Here is a 19,999-nt window from a genome sequence, read left to right on the forward strand (position 1 = left end):
CATTCCTGATTCAGATTCATTACAAGTAGTATTAATTGTTACATTATAGCCCACCGGAGGGACTGTCCCCCCAGGATCGGGGGCTCAGCCATCATCCAGCAAGTAAGATAAAAGAACTTACCAGATGGCCAGCACTGACAAAGAAATTAACAAATAAAGAATAAATTATAATACTTAAACTTAAAATATATCTAAAAACAGTTTATACACCACTGATCACTATGAATAAGTTATTAAAATTATATTTTAAAATAAAAAATCAAAAAAGCGCGCCTTACAAGTCGAACGTTTCCCGCCCTTTTTTCATTTCTTTATTTATTAACACCATTTGCCAAATAACCATAGTAGTAGAGACAAAATCAAGGAAAAGAGCAGTTGGTAAACAGGGAAAAACAGTGCGGCAGTTGTTGTTTGATTGCAGGTCGCTAAGTGATCACATATTTTACCACGGAGACGTCTTGTTTTTCATTGTGAGAGGCTGAACCGAATGTAACGTTGGTGTAACACTCTATTATTATATACGCGTTACATTTATAGTCAAATACATAACTATACACACCTGAAACTTTTTCTACAGTTATATTTAGTTTTAAAAAATTGGTAGTAAACATTTTTACTAATTGTATGAAATAACCTTTGGCAAAGTATTGGAAGAGTAAAAAATAATGATTTATATTTTTTTTGAATTGTTTAGTATAGTTGGGATAACTAAATATTCAAGAACGTCTGTCACCCGCCGTTAGCTCATTCCAATGTAGGTCGGCGTTATTCGCTTTTTCAAGCACGTTACAGAAAATAATACGCTTCTCTAATCGAAATTCAAATCCAAGACTGCAGTCCCAGTCTATATGTACTGCCATTAGGCCAAGGGGACACATACATATATACATAGCATAAAGCCTCTATACCATAGGGGTAGGCAGAGATTGAGGATTGCCAATTTGCATGGTTCTGGCATATTTCTTTCGCTTCCTCCACTTTCATCAATCTTTTCATGCATTGTCGCCGATTCAGGGTATTAAGAATCAGATATCTTACATTCGAAGGTTGGGTGCGGCAGACCCCTACCAGCTTTACCAAAGACAGTATAATGGAATATTCAAGTAGTAATTGAACTATAATTTGTTAACAATATCTTTATCTTTAAATTCAATGTCATAAAATACCTATAAGTATTGAAACTGTTTCATTTCGGCTGAACTATTATTGCATAGGAAAGACTTATACTTGAGTAACGTGTGATTATAAAGCATGTCGTGATTATTATATATGATATTGAATATTTTTTAGCAATAAAATTAGAAGATGACTCTAATGTAAAATTAAAATGAATATTAAATAAAGCAGCGAACGCAGTGTCACGCGGAGCGGGTGATTACGCGTGTAGCGGAGCGTGCTCGCTCCCGAGTCCCGCGGGACGCGCACCATGCTTGTAATTTCAATATTGTGAATATTATACGAGCCGTTTTCTCACATAAAACTCCCCCACGTCACTACTGTAGTCTGCGCTCGAGCTCAACGTCGTCTGCCATATAAATAATAACGATAAAACAAGTACAAAAAGTATCATAAATTAATTGTTTACTTGTCTCTTTCCAGGAATTTTTGTATATTGCTAAATGTATAATTTGATCAAAACAATAAATTGCAAACATGATCACAATATTTATTTTCTTGTGATCGTTTAATTAGGCACTATTTGTGTAAAAGTAAATGAAAACTTCTAAGTTATCAATCACTGGCCATTCTATACAGTTGATTTGACCAGGTTAGAAAATAAATACGTATAACTATTAATTAAGTAGGTGCTTGTAGGTACCTGGATCGTTAATTACAACTTTTTTATTTTCCTCAATGACAAAGGAACTGTCGGCGAAAAGAAAAGTAGACAAGTGTCGTGACACGCACCCCGAGTCGGGGTTGCGGAGCGGGGGTGCGTCGGGGACCAATCACGAAGCCCGGCGCCGCCGGCTGCCGCGACCATTGGCCTGCAGCCGGGGGTGCACGCCCCGCCCCGTCCTCGAGGCTCGCCCTTATTGAATTAGGCTTATCATTCGATTTCGAGTGGGGCGAGAGCGCGGTCCTCCGCGCCGGCAAAAACTATCGCCGGGATCCGATACCATCTGTAATCGGTATAATTCGATATAGTTGAGGCTCATCCAATTATGCGGCTGTGAGCCTTCGCGCGGCGCCTTCCGACACAAGACGCACGCGCCCCGCGCGGCGCGGCGCCTCTGCCGCGTATTTTCATTAAATTGTAAACATTTTACAAAATAATTGTTTGGAGCACATGTCAACGTGTCAACGGGTTAGATAGCCGGAAGGGACAGTAACAGTCATGGAGTACGGCTACTTGAGCGGTGCCGGTGGCGGGTTCGATAGCGGCTGCCTCGGTTCAGGAGGTGGCGAGTTATCGTGGGGAGAGCTGGCATCATGTGGCCAGATGTCACAGGCAGCATATCGGTACCAGGGAATGCGGTACCAGCCTCCACCTCCACAGTGCGCGCGCCCTCAAGACGCTGCCATGAGGAATCACCACATATTCCCGCCATCCATGAACCTGCAACGTGAGTAACTCTCGCCCACTGTTTATTCTAACATAAACAAAAAAAAAATACAGTGTCAAACACAATAATATAAATGTAACATGTAAACTTGTTAAAATTTTACGGAAATTTATTTTTTTATATTTATTTTACCTTTTTTTATTCCTTTAATAACTCAAAATCAAAATTATTCTTGATGTTAAGCACCATGCCGCGTGGGCGCAAATACCGCAATATGGCTACGAATCTTTACTTAATAGTAAAACCATATACACCTCATGACAACAACTAAAAATGTTTTGTGATCAGAAATAGTTTTGACTAAATATTCACCCTTATCAGTATGTAAACAAGCCAGTATCGTCGGCACCTGGCGTAGCAAGGTGTAGCACCGTAACTCGTAGCGGGTATGCGACGGCTTCAAGCTACGAAGCTTGTCGGTGATTTTAATAAAACAGATTATACGGAGTAACTTTTAATATTTCTTTTAGAGGATATATTAAGGAAAATTTAAGGGAGTCAAATTAGTACAGTTATATTATGAAGTTATATAATTTTTTTATTGGGTAAACCACGCAATGTACCGGCGGCAGGTGCGGCGCGGTTAGGTTTTTTTTTGGTATAAAATATCTAGTGCCTTTAAAGTATCCTACAATTCAAAACTTAGTATTTCATGTTTAAATGTAAATTTGATAGTTTAAGCTGTGTCTGAGATATAAAGTCTTGGTATAGGTGCAAATCGGAAGATAAAAAACAATGTTAAAGCGAATGTAGCGCAAGTTTTTCTCTTTATTCTAGGTGAACTCTCATTACCCTAAAAAGATCTAAATTGTAAATGTTTGTTCTGTAATGCCGACGGTGAGGCTACTTTTCGACAAATATAGAAAGTTAGACTTCATTACCTACATTCTTTATTTTTGTTAAAGGGAAAATTTGAACTTTTGTGATAATAAACTCCTACGGCAAATATGTAATTAAGTAAACCTGAACCGGAATTCGTAATAATCAAAAATATACTAGAATAAATTTTACTTTACAGCCAACTATGTAATAAATGATAATTGCCATCTGCAATACTTATTTTAGGCAAAAATCGGTCATTAAGGTTCTTAAAGAAGAAACAATACAATTATATTAAAATATGTTTCATTAAATATTTAAACATTAATCTGAAATCCTATTCTTAGTAAAGTAATCTTAAAAAGTAATAAAATTATTTGTTTGGTATAGAAGCCATGGAGTTATCAATAAGAAATATTTTCATTATTATAACAATTAGATTATATATAAAGGAATACTATTAATAAATTTAATATATTGTTTAACTCGTGTTATTGCTATGGTCCACACTTGCACAATTTGGTGGAGTAGTCGTTACCCCAAATTGTGGTTCCTGTTAGTCTTAGTTATGCAAATATTATTACTTTGGCGCCGTCTATAAGTATGTTGTTAGATTTTAAATATTGACACTAATTGATAAGTTGGTAACAATTACAATATTGCGGACGTTATACACTGTAATAAATAAATAAAAATCAAATGGTATAACATTAACTAAAAGTATTGTAGTATCAAATAAATTATCTCCGTGTCGGAGTAAGAGTTCTGCAGCTGATTATATTTTGATTTTTATTAAATAATTGATTCTTATAAATTTCGGTACCTATTGCAGGCATATAATTGCGCAGTAGAAAATATAAATTTCAGATCTATTGACGTCAATGATATAAATGTTATATGTAGAAATATATGTAGAAATATAACATTTATATCATTGATATATTGGATAATATTAACATTTTATAACTTTCAAATAGGACATCATAACGTCCTGTACTTCGGCTTAGTTCACGTTAGGAAGGTGAAATTTTGGAATTTAACTACGTTTATGATAATAATATATTCGTTAAAGAGATTGATATGAATGTCTTTGGATTCCTTGATCCGTCCATTTTAGGAATTTAGTTTAATAAATATTTTTGGTTTATTTAATAGAGTGAACATGCACGCAACTAAGATAAAGGTGAAATACCGTTAATTTCGTAGTTAATACCACATTTACAGGTCCTAGTAAACAAAATATTATTAGAAATATTATTAGAACTGATCCTTTGATATTATATAACAATTTTTGGTTCGGTAAAAATGAATAGGTATATCGCAGTAAATATAAATTCAAATCTAAGAAATTTCTGGATGAACATTAGAAATGTATAGCTCTGTTATTATACAACAGAATAATGATAATATAAGTAATCTTGCGTATATTGTCTAAACGTCAAAACAAGTAGTAGCAACAAAACGGAAAACTTTTAAGTCTAAATATCTGCAGGGCACTGGACTGTGTTGTTTGTCTTATTGTTTAGTAATAATGGCCATAATATATTTAAAACTAGAACACACTAATGCTTGCAAACTGCGGCGAAGCGTCGGAAATACACAATGTAGTGGATAACATAATACTACCTATTAGTTATTAAATAACAATACTTTTCATATTTTGATTCCTAAAAGATAGTTTTGATGAAAATTATTTGTAAACAAAATTTACAATTGGAAAGAAACGAAGAGTAAAAATGTATAAGAACAATTTTCTACAATTAATGTGGTTACAATTGATAGGAATTCTTTCACAAGTTTAAGGTAGTGTGTTATCATATTATCTGTACCCTTTATTGTTGATAGTAAATTGAGCTGTCTTAAAATATTGTATGACTTGACAATTATAAAAATATTATGTTTTAATCAGTTTGCTATGGTGGATGCATCCTGTTTCTAGAAATAATAAAATATATTTTTAGGCATTCAATATTCATATTATACAGACTTAAAAGCAGCTTAATGGCGTTGTAAATTATATTTATTTAAAGCTGTGAGTAGAATAATTTCGTAGGGCTTAAAATGTTGATTAAGACTTACACCAAAAAGCCTCAGAGACTTGACTAACTAACTACAAAGCAGACCAGCTGCACTGCCGTTTATCTCGTATTGTACGGTGCCCGATGCGAAATATCACGTTATTAGAGAATTTTAGGAAGAAAAGAAGCATTCTTCTTGCGCAATTGCTTCGAGAGATTTGCTCTCAACCTCTCAATCTGCGCGTAATTTAGTATATAAGGCTATCTTCTGCAAACAATTGTCATAATCGTTTGGTTATACAGTCGATTGTGCTTTTCCAACAGCGGCGACGTATGTAATAATATTTTAGTTTAATTCCATCAACCGTAGAGATGTAATGTCACTATGCCGTCAAGGCCGTAGTCAATGGTTCCAGTATAAGGTGCCATTTTCTACACACGTTTGAACTCTATCTTTCCCTGGGTAAGCTAAGGCAGTTGCCAGCCATAGACATTAGACATATTTGATTTATTAAAATACTGCGGATTTTTTATTTTATGTACTTACTACCTATATCATTGGTTATATTTTGCATAAAACATCATTTTTGAATCTTCATCGATGTTATATGGCACTTGTTTTTTACATTATACTAAAGTATAGTGAGATTAAGCATTTTTGATTACGTACTTCAGCTAATTGATTATTTGATAAATCTAAAATCTGTGTCTGTGTTCCGGCTTCTTTACAATAAGGAATTAGATGAAGCGGAGCAGCGCGCTTAATACATTATCACATTCTACATTTTTTTTTAGCATGTCAACGATATAGTACTTAATCTTTAATAGTTATTACAGTTCTAAGTTTTTTTTTACCTTGATTGCAGGGCGTAAGTGTCGGTTGTTAAATTTCAATCTGATTGTATTTTTTTTCTGGTGGAAAGCTCCATTATTCGTGATTGATTTTATGCTAGTGATCCTACGGCATGTGAAACGGCAGCAAAAGCTAGTACTTACTAAGAATAAATATATGAGCTTTACTTTCGACATTTATGATTTTAGATATTGGGATGTATGCAATATGTTGTGATTTTTTTCTGTAACGCTGTCTTGTTATGGACAACATATAATTTTAATTGTTAATTTAAGTAATTAGCATATAAAATAATATTCATTTGATATACGATAAAAAAACGTGTGAAAACCAAAGCGGAAGGTGCGAAGCGTGTCTTAAACTTTATCTTTTTTACACTTACCGTAGTAATACCAAAGTGAAACCGTTTTCATTTGGCGCACAAGTAGCGGGATGGGAGCTCACGACGCTGCCGACGACGGTCACGAAACAAAGAGTAGGTCTGGGCGGGTCTGGGAGGGGTTGAGAGGGGGTGCATCCTCGCCGCGTGAGCGATTGCGCCCCTAATTGGCAACGGCGTCCGCGAGAATCTTGAGGGGAGGACAACGTAGCTGGAGCGAGCCATCTCCGTATCTTGCGGCTGTGGACCGCCGCCCGCCGCCCCTGCCGCCCGCGCGCCGCTCGCGAACTCTTCACACCCGCCAACGCCCACGCAACACAATAACTCACTTCGGGCGGCAACTCTCACGTAATCTCGAGTAAGTCCGGATTATACCCGTTAATCACGCGCAAATTAATTACAAGTTTGCGTATTAATTGTACTACAATTACAAGAATTATACGGTTTGGATTAAGATTTCTGTTTACATGTGCCGAATGTAGGCTTGACATGTCAGTGAGTACCTACCAGCTATGTGAATTCTACCTTGTTCGTTTGGTTTTTGATGGAATTTGGCACACAAATATATTAAGACTTTTTAGAAGATCAACCTAATGGCTACTTTTTATCACGAAAAGTGTACGGTTTAACTTTATTCCCGAAAAAAATATTCAAGTAGGCCAGGAATAAATAAAAATGATCTTTATCACACGTTACATGTAAAGATAAATATATAAGTAAAAATAAAGTATATAAGAAAATATATATAATTTTTAATCGATGATATTGATAATGAATATTATATAATTCACAGTAGATTCCAACGCAAGACTCAGTCTGTTTTCTCGAAGTCATCCGAAAAGTTGAAAATGTAATCCATTAATATGAGCGATAAAACCTAGTAAAAAAAATAAGTACATAATTTTTTAATTTAGTTTCTATAATTTAAATACCTATTGTCAACATTGTATTTTCTAAAATGGTGAGTTAATCCATTATTTTGGTAGAAATGTGTTTTTAATATAGCTTCACAAGCCAAATCTCTATTTACTCCATACTAACTTTTCTGATTAAAGTACGCGTTTGGCTAAATGTTTAAAATATTAACGGATGTTGAAAGAGACCGAACGTAAGCACTTAACTTTGAAACTGTTTTACAAATGAGGAAACAGTTTTATCACGTGAAACCGGAGTTTTGAAATTGCGATCAGTAAAATGCCAGGTCCCTTATATTTTTTCGAAGCAAACATTTTATTTATTCTCGCCAAGTATGTTCACAAGAATCAGAGTGTAACGACGAGGGAAAACAGGTCGGTTCCTAACTCGATATCACCATTTCTATTCTCATGTCGCCTTTGTATGCAAGTGGACGGGTTAATTCGATTTGGTGCCAGGACGGAGGGCAATATTTTATCGCATCATGTGATCTATTCTGTCCCAGTATAGTATAGTATAGTAGAGTGGGCCATAAAAAAGGCAATATCTCACAGTTGAGCAGCACCGGGAGCCGCGATCGTAACTTCTACAATGTTACTGCGGCACACTCGAGAGGAGAATCGACTTTTATTTTTAGAAAGGATATTATTGTTTTCGTTCGAATACGGCTATGGTAAACCTTGGAAATTTTTGTACTCGTTTTATATTATCCTTTTGGTATCAAATAAAGAGATTTAAAACCAATGCTATGTGGGATTATTACACTTATTTGGAGCTCAATGTTCATTTTAAATTTAAGTAAGTATATGTAACTCTTAACAATTATTATCAATGGATATGCATATGACATAATATTATAATTTTCAATAAGTCGTTCTAATGCATAAATGCACTTAATATTACCTTTGATTTTATAGCAACCCGAATTGAAATGCGTCGTACTGCGGCGGATGGAAACATATACCATTTTACTGCCACCATTACGCAAATTTATCTACATGTTTATTTGTAATATAAAACACATACATTGCCTCTATATGTACCTATTCATAGTCGGCTATCATGCTTTTTACGTTTGTTGTATCATCTCGACATCAAAAATGTGGTTATAGATTTATGGATATATACACGTTACACATACGTTACTTGACTTATTATATTCTGATGAGACCAATATTTAGTTATCGGTAAGACTTTATTCAACTGATATGGCGCGATTGAGACGAAAACTGATAACAAATTTAGAATTGAACTTTCATTATACAAATTCTAGATTCCGTAATTAAGACGGTTTTCCGTAATTAAGACATTTCATTAGCGTCCTTGTAAAAGGAAGGTGTAAGATGGGCTTGACAACCCATCGAAATGATTTCCTAGAAAATGTTGTGGCTGTAAATAGGTCACTATACTTGAATTAGCAGTTTCTTATTCTCAGATATGAACTCATTTATTTAAGATAGGTGCCTACTGTTAGAGATAAAAAAACCTAAAATCATATTTATTTTGACATTCTGAATATACCTACACGTCGACATATTTAAAAACATATTTACGTCAAAAGTGCTAAAAATAATTATACAATAATGTCTTATAGTACTTATAGAATGGAAAGAAATGTAGAGTGACCGATATAAATTAATTAGGAAGGTAGCTTATCCCTTTGTATGTCGCCTTGGTGGCCGCTGCGGACTCAACGCTGCGCGGCTCGGCTTGGCGCGACTCGGCGCGCGGTGCCGCAATATGCCGTGATGACGCGCCGACATCGCGTGCATTATGGATGCCGCTAACTTTCCGCATGACGGAAGAAAAATGAACCATGGCTAACCCAGACGGCTTGCGATGTAACTCACTGGAGAGGATTTAGCTTTCATTAAACCCTTTTCTAAACAAGAAAGTTTATTTACTGAGCGCCGCGACGTCTGTTCGAAGGTGAAACTATCCGTTGTAGAAAAGTTTAAAAATGCTTATTAATTATTTAATTTATTTTGAAAAGTCAAGTTCAAGAAATATAGAGTGTACAGTATTCTTTCAGTTTAATAAATTATAATTGGTTTCGCACACTTCCCAGTTCAAAGTGTACTTTAATTTTCATAAATATGTGTAGTTAAGATTAAAATATAAAATTATAATTCATTATTCCAATGAGGTTATCTAACAACACGATGTATTTGGTGGGTACTAGCATTCGCTGATAGTTAAGAAGAATAAAATAAAAATATAATCTATTTTAAACAATAAGTTTAAAAAACGCTATCCTCTCGTCGCGCGTCTTCATGTAAGTAACTATTTACTTGTACTTTTAAATTAACGACGAAAGTCTGGAAAACCAAAATTGACAGCCTAAATTTTGGTTAAATTTTTTGCGCTTATTTTATTTTTATATAACACGGGCTATGTTTTCTTGTAAACGTTCGTTCGTTGAACCTTTTTTGGTGTCTGGTAATTAAAGGAAGAGGCCAGAGGGAAAGCGCGGCGGGGGCAGGGGCGGAGGAAGAGGCAAGGGATCATATCATCCTGCGACGATTCATTAGTGCCACGTGCTCCCGTGTTCCCGTGCTCCTTGGCTTCCGTGTGGATTTCTTATCATATACTCCTATGATCTACTCATTTATAACAACAATTAAGGAAATATAAGTTTTACCTTCCCTTCGTTTATTTTTTACATTCATAATACTTATAATGTTTATCCTTTAGGTATAGAACGGAAACAAAATTAAAACCAATCAAATAAAAAATTATATCGAAGTATCCAGGTAGTATATACATCTAATGGAATCTTCCTGAAACACATGCAAATACATTTTTCAGGCGTTATGTTCGATTATTTCCGCCCCTCGGTATAAAGCTTACAATAACAATGAGCGGACGGTCTGCCTGACCCAACTGAAAACTCAAATTAAACATCTTATGAACAGAAACATCTTGGCAAGATCCTCTTCATTAGGTCCCGCAAATTGCGCGAGGGATGAGGGGGGTAACAGGGGCAGTGACATGGCGGGATCGAGCCTCCCCGCCCCGCGCGTCTCGCAACCTCGCAGCCTCTATTAATAATGCAAATGAGACCGCAGCTCGGCCAAGAAGCGAGTCTCGATTAATTCCGGTTCATTTGAGGTAATTGTCGCTGCGCGCGTGCGGTCTGTGGTCCGCTGCGGCCCAGCGCCGCCACATCTAATGTCTAAGCCATTTCATGTAACGGTATCACAGGGTTATCTTCCACACTAACAACAAACTGATATGCCGTGACCTAGTACTAATCTTTTGATAAAATCTTTATTTGTTAAATGAGAATTTCAATAACAATAATTATGGTTTTGAAACAGAATACACAAGGTTAATATTAAGATTTTTTTTTTGTATTTGTAACCAATAGTTTGAGATATTAATATCATTTTGAAGTTTAAAAATATGTTTCAATCATGGACGGTTTCAAATGAATCCTTTCTTTTGCCGAAACCAGTCGACTAGTTCACAGATCGGCAATGAGAGATATAAAGAAAGTCTCAAGGCTCACGTAGCAAGGAGCTACGGCGTATTGCTACGAGCTACGATCGATACTTATTTCATGCGACAACCCAATGCTACGAAAGTTTTTCTCTTGTGTTTTATCTATTGCCCGAAAACTGAGTGAATTATGTTTATGTATTTTGGGACCAGAGTATTAAACAGATAATTCAAAACAGTTTATTACTAGATCATAAGTGAAAAAATTATATTAAGTATACGATCTAAAATATAATTCAAAAGTCCTTTGATTGTGATTTCCCCTAACATCTGTAGTATGGTTTTAATCATATAGAAAACTTCATAAATAGTCTATAAGATTTATAAGTTTGTCTATTCGATGTCTTGTTATCCTAGGTTCAAAAGCCGGCCAGGTTTATGTACTTGTAAGTGTTCCGTACTAGATAAATGAATTTATAACAGTTCAATTTTGTATACCTAGTACACTATTATTTAGTATTTAAAGTAACAAAGTGATCGATTCATTCTATAAATATTAATATTGTTTTATTACTTTTCAATTTGAGTTTTATTGCTCGTATGTGTCTTGTTTTGAAAAATATTGATTCAACATTAAAAGATATGATCTGTGTTAGTAATACTGACCATTATTTTTGCGAAAATTTATATGTCATTTAATAATGACATCATGCTAAAAGGATTCTTTCAGTTCCTATTACAGAACAAAATATTTTGTTTTATTTTATAATTTTGGTAGCAGCTATACATAATGTTTTATTGTAAACATACTAAAGTACGCGTAGGTATTACAAGCCAATTTATAAGTGTAGGTATACAAAGACCCCTATCGAATCAGCAAGAAGGGGAAAATGGCGGCTCCATTGTATCTAAATCTTCGTAGGTATATTTACTTATTTCGAAGTGCATTTACGGTCCTGTAATAAAATAATATCCTACAGTAGTTAGAGAATTAAAAACACTTAAAGTACTACGTTTAAAGTTTGAGCATGATATTCTAAAAAAAAAACAAATATTAATTATTTATAAAAAAGTTAATTTAAATAACGGTTTTTAAGTTGTCTCTTATTATATTCATATTTACATACTTTAATAATACTATTTAAGCCAAAACATTTTTTGTTCGCAGCCGGTCTTCCCTACAAAGTGTACGGCAGTCACGAAGGTTCGTTGACAGAGAAACGAAAGCAAAGACGAATCCGTACGACGTTCACATCGGCACAACTGAAGGAGCTCGAGCGAGCGTTCCAGGAGACGCACTACCCCGACATATACACCAGGGAGGAGATCGCGATGAAAATAGACCTCACAGAGGCGAGGGTGCAGGTACTGTGCAATTTAATTTATTTTTCTCCTGTCGCTATGCCAAGACGGTATTAAAGATAACAAATGGTGCATTTGGCTAGATTGCCTGGATCTTTATTATGTGTGCGATGTGATGATTTATAATGGTGTATGAATAGAGGTTTTTATACTCCGTTGGATGACATGTTAAGAGCCTAGATGATAAAATATGGCGTTATCTGAACGATCAGTATTTTAAAATAATGCGTATCGTCGTACGTAGGAAGCCACTTAGGGTTTTAAGTTATGCTTTTAAAGTTGCAAAAAAAGGTAAATCCACAAAATAAAGACTATTAATACCGAAAAAATACGAATAAAGGAAAAAACAAAAGGGATTTATATAAATGATTTCCACGTGGTAGAGTGTAGTAGAAAAAAGCTGCTTCCCGCGCCGTCCGTCACATTTCCACAGTCCAATTAGTGTCCAGTAATTCGACTGCGGCTGACGGGCGGTGTTAAAAAAAATGCGAAGCAGAATTTTCGCGGTTAGTTCTAGTTAATTTCATAATAACCGCTCTTTTTTATGTGAAACGATACGCGAAGTGTGTTCTTCCTAAAAGTTTAATGGACGAATCGGGCAAATTACTGAGGGCATTATGCTTTCTTCTCTTAGCAAAAAATTGCTTTCGAAACCCATCACGTCTATTCACTTAATCGATCTAGGTCACGTGTTTTTAAATTTTCACTATGAAACAATAAGTAATAGAATACACGTTGCTTAAATAAAAAAAAACGAAACTAATTTACTTCATATAATACTCTCTATTTTTACTTTGTAACGTGGCTGAACCCGTTGGTCGTACGGTATAATTATAATGCTGATATATAATGTGTAATGGAAAAACAATCCGGTGTGCGGTACACAGCGGCGGGCGGCACCCTCGCGGCAACGAGCGCTCATTACGTTAAAAAGTGTATTGGAATGAAGGGGCGCTGCCATAAATATTGCGGGCGGTCGCGTAACTCAAGCGCGCGCAACTCCTGATAATTAAAATTCGTCTGGAAAATGTGAATTCACATATTACAATTATGACTGGCTAAATGCAGCTTGCGGCTCGTTTTTTGGGAAATGTTTACGTTTTATTGTATCGTATTACGTTTTTATCGCAGTGGTTTTAAATACAGTGAAATTAAAATAATTTGATATGTAACGTAGGTATTGAAAAATTATAATGTAAAGTTTAAGATATGTTAGTGTTCCGCGCATAAACCGCTAGATGGAGTTAAGATGTTGAATTTGCCACGCATATAACCAAAGTACTTTATTGACCTATAGGCCACTTTATTCTGGGAAACAAAAAAATATTTTTTTTTCTAAAAAGGTTTTCGCTCGAATGGTCCTGGGATAAAAAAAAAACCCATGAAGCTTTGAAATTAAGTTGTACTTTCATGTACCTTATGTTAAATCTTATATAGTGAGACCCCACGATGAGCGATCGGCGTTTACAACTTGTAAATAATAGCTTATTAATATTACGATTTTTAAGTAATTTATAAAAACAGTCAATATCAGAGTAACTTTTATAAATGGCAAACATAAATAAAAAAGATTTACATAAAAAATATGTGCGGCACGCGAGGCGCCGCGTATTCTAATTAAACACGCGAATCCTACCCAAATACATGAGAGGCTCTGCGCAAACAGTGTTCGCCGGCGCGGCGTAAGCGTTGTGTAAACGCACAATTTGCAATAAACCGTCCGACCGTCCTCGCCCGAAGACTCGAGCAAAAAGTTCGCCACCTGGTCCGTCCGCTAGAGCAAAAGGAATCACTTGAAAAATGACCAGCTGCTTTTTAATACGCAGTGTATTTTTTCTGTGCCCACGTTGTCATAGGGATAGGGCAATTTAATCCATCAAGCGATGTTGTTCGGCACCGTTGGCTCGATAAATTCTATATTATCGCAGACAATTTTGGTTTTATTGTTACTCCCACGTGACGGGAAAGATTAGTTCGAGGACAGGTTAGGCGAAATTAACTTGTTTGTGACAGGTTTTGTTTTGAATTTTACCTATTAATTTGTTAATTTTGACGAATTTTGTATTTAAGAATTAAGAATATTATGAAATTAGGCAAAGGATATATCCAGACATAACTTTTGCTGTAACTAATGCCTATTCATATTGCCTCATTCCTGTTTTTGTTGCGCTGTTGTACTTTGATAGGTATTACCAATGATATGAAGTAACTAAAGAATCGAAACGTTAATCATTAAGATAAGTAGCATTTCTTTCTTGTGCATAGAGAAATAAGAAACAGATTTATAATACATCATTGGTCTAGAATCCATGTTGTTACTCGAGGTACTATCGGCGTGGTCACCTGACAGCGCGCCGGTCGAGGCTCGGGAGGCCTGCAATAAAGATTGACACGCCGACCGTCGAGGGATGCGCCAGCAAAATGTCAATCCAGCTTTCGATCTAAGATCTTGGCGTTGCAATCCACCGGGAATTAGTGAATAGTGGGCATACACGATGCCGTCGTACAATTCTCTCTTCAACTTGATGTCTACTTGATTCATATATTATTTATAAAATCAAAGACATAAATAGTTCTTGACTTCTCAATAATATTCTTGTCGATTAAAAGGAGTTACTTTTACTCAACGTTGTGTTTATTGACATAAAGTTCATTATTTAATGCGCATAATACTTGTTTTTTTTTATTTATATGTAATATCTACATTTTTTTTTGCTCGTAAATTCATATAAAATATTTATGAATAATTATTACGGCAAAAAATGTGTAGGGTATTGAGCACTGTGATAAGTAATGAAAGAATAATGGTTTTAATATAGCATACATTTTCACTTGACTATGTCAGCAATATATACTCCATAGATATTATGGTGTCTTTCCCCCCATGAGATGAGGCCGGGATTCGGGTACGCTGTTGCGCAGGTGGTCGGCACGCGCCGCCACGTGCGTGCCACGCGCGTGAGTCGTCGCGTCGCTCGCCTGATTAGACACACTTGCCACAAATGTTTGTCGCCCACTGCACGACAAATGGGGAATAAAAACATTCATTGTGGCTCTGAATTGTTTTGTTAAGAGTCATGAAACCATAATATTGTTATTGCTGAGATTATAAATAAATAATGTTCGAGTGCTTTACGTTGCGTGTGGCTGGCTTCTAATTGATAAGTTTAGTTTTGAGTGTCTTTAGTCAAGTATTATTTTATAGAGAGATTAGGGTTTGAAGCTAAGAGATTGATATGCAGTGACTCGCTATAGGTGTCCTTGACATTTAGTTGAACTTCTTTTAACACTTGCTTTTAACAATCACCTAGAATGTAACTTAAGAAAATCGGTGGTTTTGGACCTAAAATTGAACCAGTATACGAAAATAAATAAAACAAACCTGCAATTACCTTTTCTTTTATTAAGTTTCCTTTCAATACACGATTATTGTTACATTTACGTGTAGAGAACACTGTTATACTAATGATATTGGCGAAAATGTATCTAAATGTAATTAGTTACGTATAAACCCTCTGTTCGCACTGATTGTCGCCGTAGTCGGGTTAAATAAAAGAGGATCAAGTAATCACTTAACGCAAAGTTAATCTTGTTTAGTGATTTAGAAAGTTATTCAAATTGATTATTTTGTAATAGTATTCAATAAATAAAACTTCTTATTTATAATAAAATCGTACATAACTATAATATAGATTTATCCAAAAATTGCATTAAGATTTTTTTTATTTTTATAATATTTTAAATACCAAAATGCATGATAATATTAATAAGCTTAACTTGCTTAATACAATTAATATCGGAGAATACAGATGATGATAATATCTCAAAGGCGATAAGCGCGATAAATCGGCATAGCGTATGATGTGACGAAAGGCGTGACATCCGAAACGCTATAATAGCGACCAGCGCACCATACAAGCATGTCAGCGCCGTGGGAAGCTACAAGTACATGCGCGATTGCGTCCACGCACCGTGCCCGTCCATCCTCACAGGGACTAAAATAAAATGCCGCGTACACTTGTTTTGTTCAACATTATTACAATAACATAAATTTAAAGTACAATATTAAGAATGAAAGAACGTTTTTCAAGTATCTATTTATGTACTGCTTAATTTTTTGCTACATGACTCATTATAATAAAATTTTGTTTTATTATAAGTACAGTTAAATCGATACAAATGCACTTTATCTATTGGTCGTATATGCTATATTTTACCAGAAACGTATGCTGAGTTATATAGATTTATTAATTTTATTACCTTTATAGCGATACAATAATTATATTATTGGAAAGAGTTAAATATCTTATATTTATTAATATAATGTTTATTTGAACCTTTTTAAAGATATCTACGTTAAATCATCATAGCCTAAAAATGTCTTTATTCAAACATTGCTTTAGTTCTAAACAATTGTGTGTAACACTATTCCACTTCTTTAGTAGTTCTTGCTAAAGACATTGTGCAAATCTTGCTAAGCACTTAAGGTGATTAAAAAGCGCCTACGGATCGTACGCAGAGCGTCTACGGAGGGCGTAGCGCATGACAGATACTGCAAGCCTTATAAACGCTACCTACAATTTATTTTCTCATAGCGTGTTATGAATTGGTGTATCAAAAAGTATGTAATTAACATTTTACATAAAAAATGTTAGAGAAAATAAATAATATGTACATCTCGTTCTCACACAGAAACAATTGGCTTAATTTGATTTCTATTTTTCTAATACATGTGAAAATATCACGCTATGAATCCCAGAGGTCGTGGCATATTTTATTGCAATAATAATATTAGGTGACAGCGCGTGAGATCCTTGTCTGTGGTATTTGGGGACTGTATCTGTACGAATTACGAATGTTTTGTTGCGCTTACTCTCCCCTGATTTTTATATCGCCATTCCTATCAGCAGCAACTCTCACAATTATTTTTCATTTAGCTTCGTACGCAGTCCTTAGGGATGTCGCGCGACAAAGTGCAACCCCGCACAATGTATGGAACTATAATTTGAATGTGGGAAAATTGTTTGTGCCGAAAATGTCTTGGGAATTGTAATTTGAATTTTCTCATGGTTTCGATAACCCCTAAGAGATATTAACTTAACCCTTCACTTGAACTATTGTAATTAAATGTCAACAATCATTATTTAATTTAGAGCTGTATTTAAAAAATATTTTATCAGTTTTTTTTCATCTATCTAATTACAAGAAAATGTCTGTTTACCTGAAATAATGTCTACTAATTTTCTTAATAGCAATAAATTTATTTACGAAAAATACATATAATACTATCATGTTTAAATAAATTAATATTTCATTGTTTTATCATACCTTACATGTCGAATGCGTCATATGCGTCCAATAATTGTGCCTTTCATATTATGTATATATCCCCGTGATTAATGTATTTATAAAATGGAAATTACAGCTGATTTCTCAATAATCTATGTAAACATTATTCATTAGATAAAATATAACACAAAGGAAATTAAATTTAAAGTCCTATGACGTATGGAGCGATATTGTTGTAAAAATACAACAGAGTTTCTTAAATACAGAATTAAAAAAATAAATATTTAAGTACACTCATATTATGGAGTCGGGTTAAAATAGAGCGTAGGACATTGTTTATTAAATGATTGATAAATCGGAATTTAATGTCTTTTAAAATCTTTTTTATTACGATAGATTTATTTTTAACGTTACTACCTATATCGTTGGATATTTATAGTTTTATTTATGTTTACATTATAACCTCAACGATAAAAAATACACGTCACAGCATCCGCCTAACAATATATCATAAACAGCATGAAAAATATAACTTCTGCCATAACTAACCCAAAACATAGAGTTCATCTTAATTCCATTCAAACCGTTTCAACTTCAGCAGGGGAGCATAGGCGGGCCGTCAAAAACTATCAGACGACAATGGATATATGGCCATCATAACCGACTGGCTCTATTGTCGCATATCGCTATGATCCAGGAAAACGTTAAATGTTATAACCCTTTTCAAAAACAAATTACATACGTTATACGACGAACATAAATACATATATTATGATTTTATAATGATGGTCGATATAAAGTTAAAGAGAGTTTTCGTTTTTAATTATGTTGTTTATTATCAAATGTATTAGGATTTTGTATATGTGTAGGTACTAATTACAAAAATTTCTCGTTGCTATAGTGTGTTAATGTAAATTAAGACATTTCTACCCCGTACTTTGTCGGTACTTTGTACGTTGCTAGATAGCAATAGCGGTAGTTTTATAAAATTACTATTGATTGAAATATTGTTTTAACTTCGAAAGCAAGTAGTTCCTCACAATGGTAAAACAACTCTAACAAAAATCAAATAATACATGAACCTGTTAACGATACGATCAAAGTAATAATATAAATGTTTCAGACCCATTGCCATTATACAAACGCGTATGACATCCACCGCCCCACATTTGATCACAGATCACAAGCACTATTCACTCACGAGTCATTTACCAATTGCGCAGGGACAGGCGATGTTATTCTCTGAACATTAACTGAATTTTAAATCATTTTTGCTGCGTGCCAGTTCATAACATTAATCTTACAAACATACAACTCATTTCCCTTTTGCTTTTTTGTGAGTTGTTAACATCTGATGCAATTTCAATGGAATAGGATTTTTAAGAATTATCAATATACTATATATTTATGCAGTGATTAAACCAATCAATGTTTTGTCTCTTCGAAATTATTAAAAATAATTTACATAAGTATGATTCGTTAAAATACAGGAATAATGATTAGATTACATTGGTAAAAAAATAAAAGTAAGTTTACACAAGCTCATTATATGTGTATGTATTAACAGTAGTTGTGTTTCTTAAATTTATATTGTGATATCAAATGCGGATAAATGGGACAGCTCAGCATAGGTACCATCGATCGGACCACTAGAAGTGATCTAGCTTTAGATTTCAAAGCTACCCTTGTGAAGTCGGGGAAATACATATATTGTTAATGTGTAAATGTAAAAAAAAACACTGTAAAAAGTATATTAATGGGAGATCTAACCTTACTATCTTTTGTCTTTCTATTACTTACTGAGTAACTAACTTTTAATAAGAGTTTTATTATCTACGGGCTAAGTGCAGAAAAATGAGCCCCTCAACATAGAACATAGAAGAGTTGTATTATATATATAAGTAAAATATCGGTTTTGATAATTAACAGGAACCTAAGACTTCGACAGTGTAAAAACTTATATGACTATGACACGACACGTACAAATCGACATAGTTTAAATGAAGACTCTTTGCACGAGTGGAGAATCAACGCACTAACACGGATGGGTCAACGGAACATCTGTTGATCTCTATCAGTTATTTTGGTGTCGCGTGCCTCCGATCCAACTGATTAGAGTTGTATTGTCTCGCGGAAGCACAGTGGAAGCACCAATCACGATGATTCGTCAAAATCGATTCAAATCTGTTACATTTTTAATTGAAACGACCCCACATGTGCACAGGGAAGTGCTTTTACTATTGATTACGGGTGATTAATTGTTTTGGTGTGATGTGCAACGGTTATTTATGATATAAAGCCAGTCTTGTTTAATAATGATGTGGTGTTGAAATAGATAGACTATAAATATTTAGCA

General features: G+C 34.6%; 1 protein-coding gene across 1 annotated transcript in view; it reads left to right on the top strand.

The window, feature by feature from the left end:
- The first annotated feature begins 2,338 nt into the window (after positions 1–2,338).
- Positions 2,339–19,999, top strand: part of LOC115452330 (paired mesoderm homeobox protein 2A-like) — a 35,244-nt gene continuing 17,583 nt past the window's right edge. Inside the window, exons 1-2 of the mRNA XM_037441502.1 lie at positions 2,339–2,567; positions 12,161–12,357. Coding sequence (XP_037297399.1) covers positions 2,339–2,567; positions 12,161–12,357 — 426 coding nt within the window. The remainder of the gene's footprint in view (positions 2,568–12,160; positions 12,358–19,999) is intronic.

Source organism: Manduca sexta, chromosome 22 (genome assembly GCF_014839805.1).
Source record: "Manduca sexta isolate Smith_Timp_Sample1 chromosome 22, JHU_Msex_v1.0, whole genome shotgun sequence".
NCBI lineage: Eukaryota > Metazoa > Arthropoda > Insecta > Lepidoptera > Sphingidae > Manduca > Manduca sexta.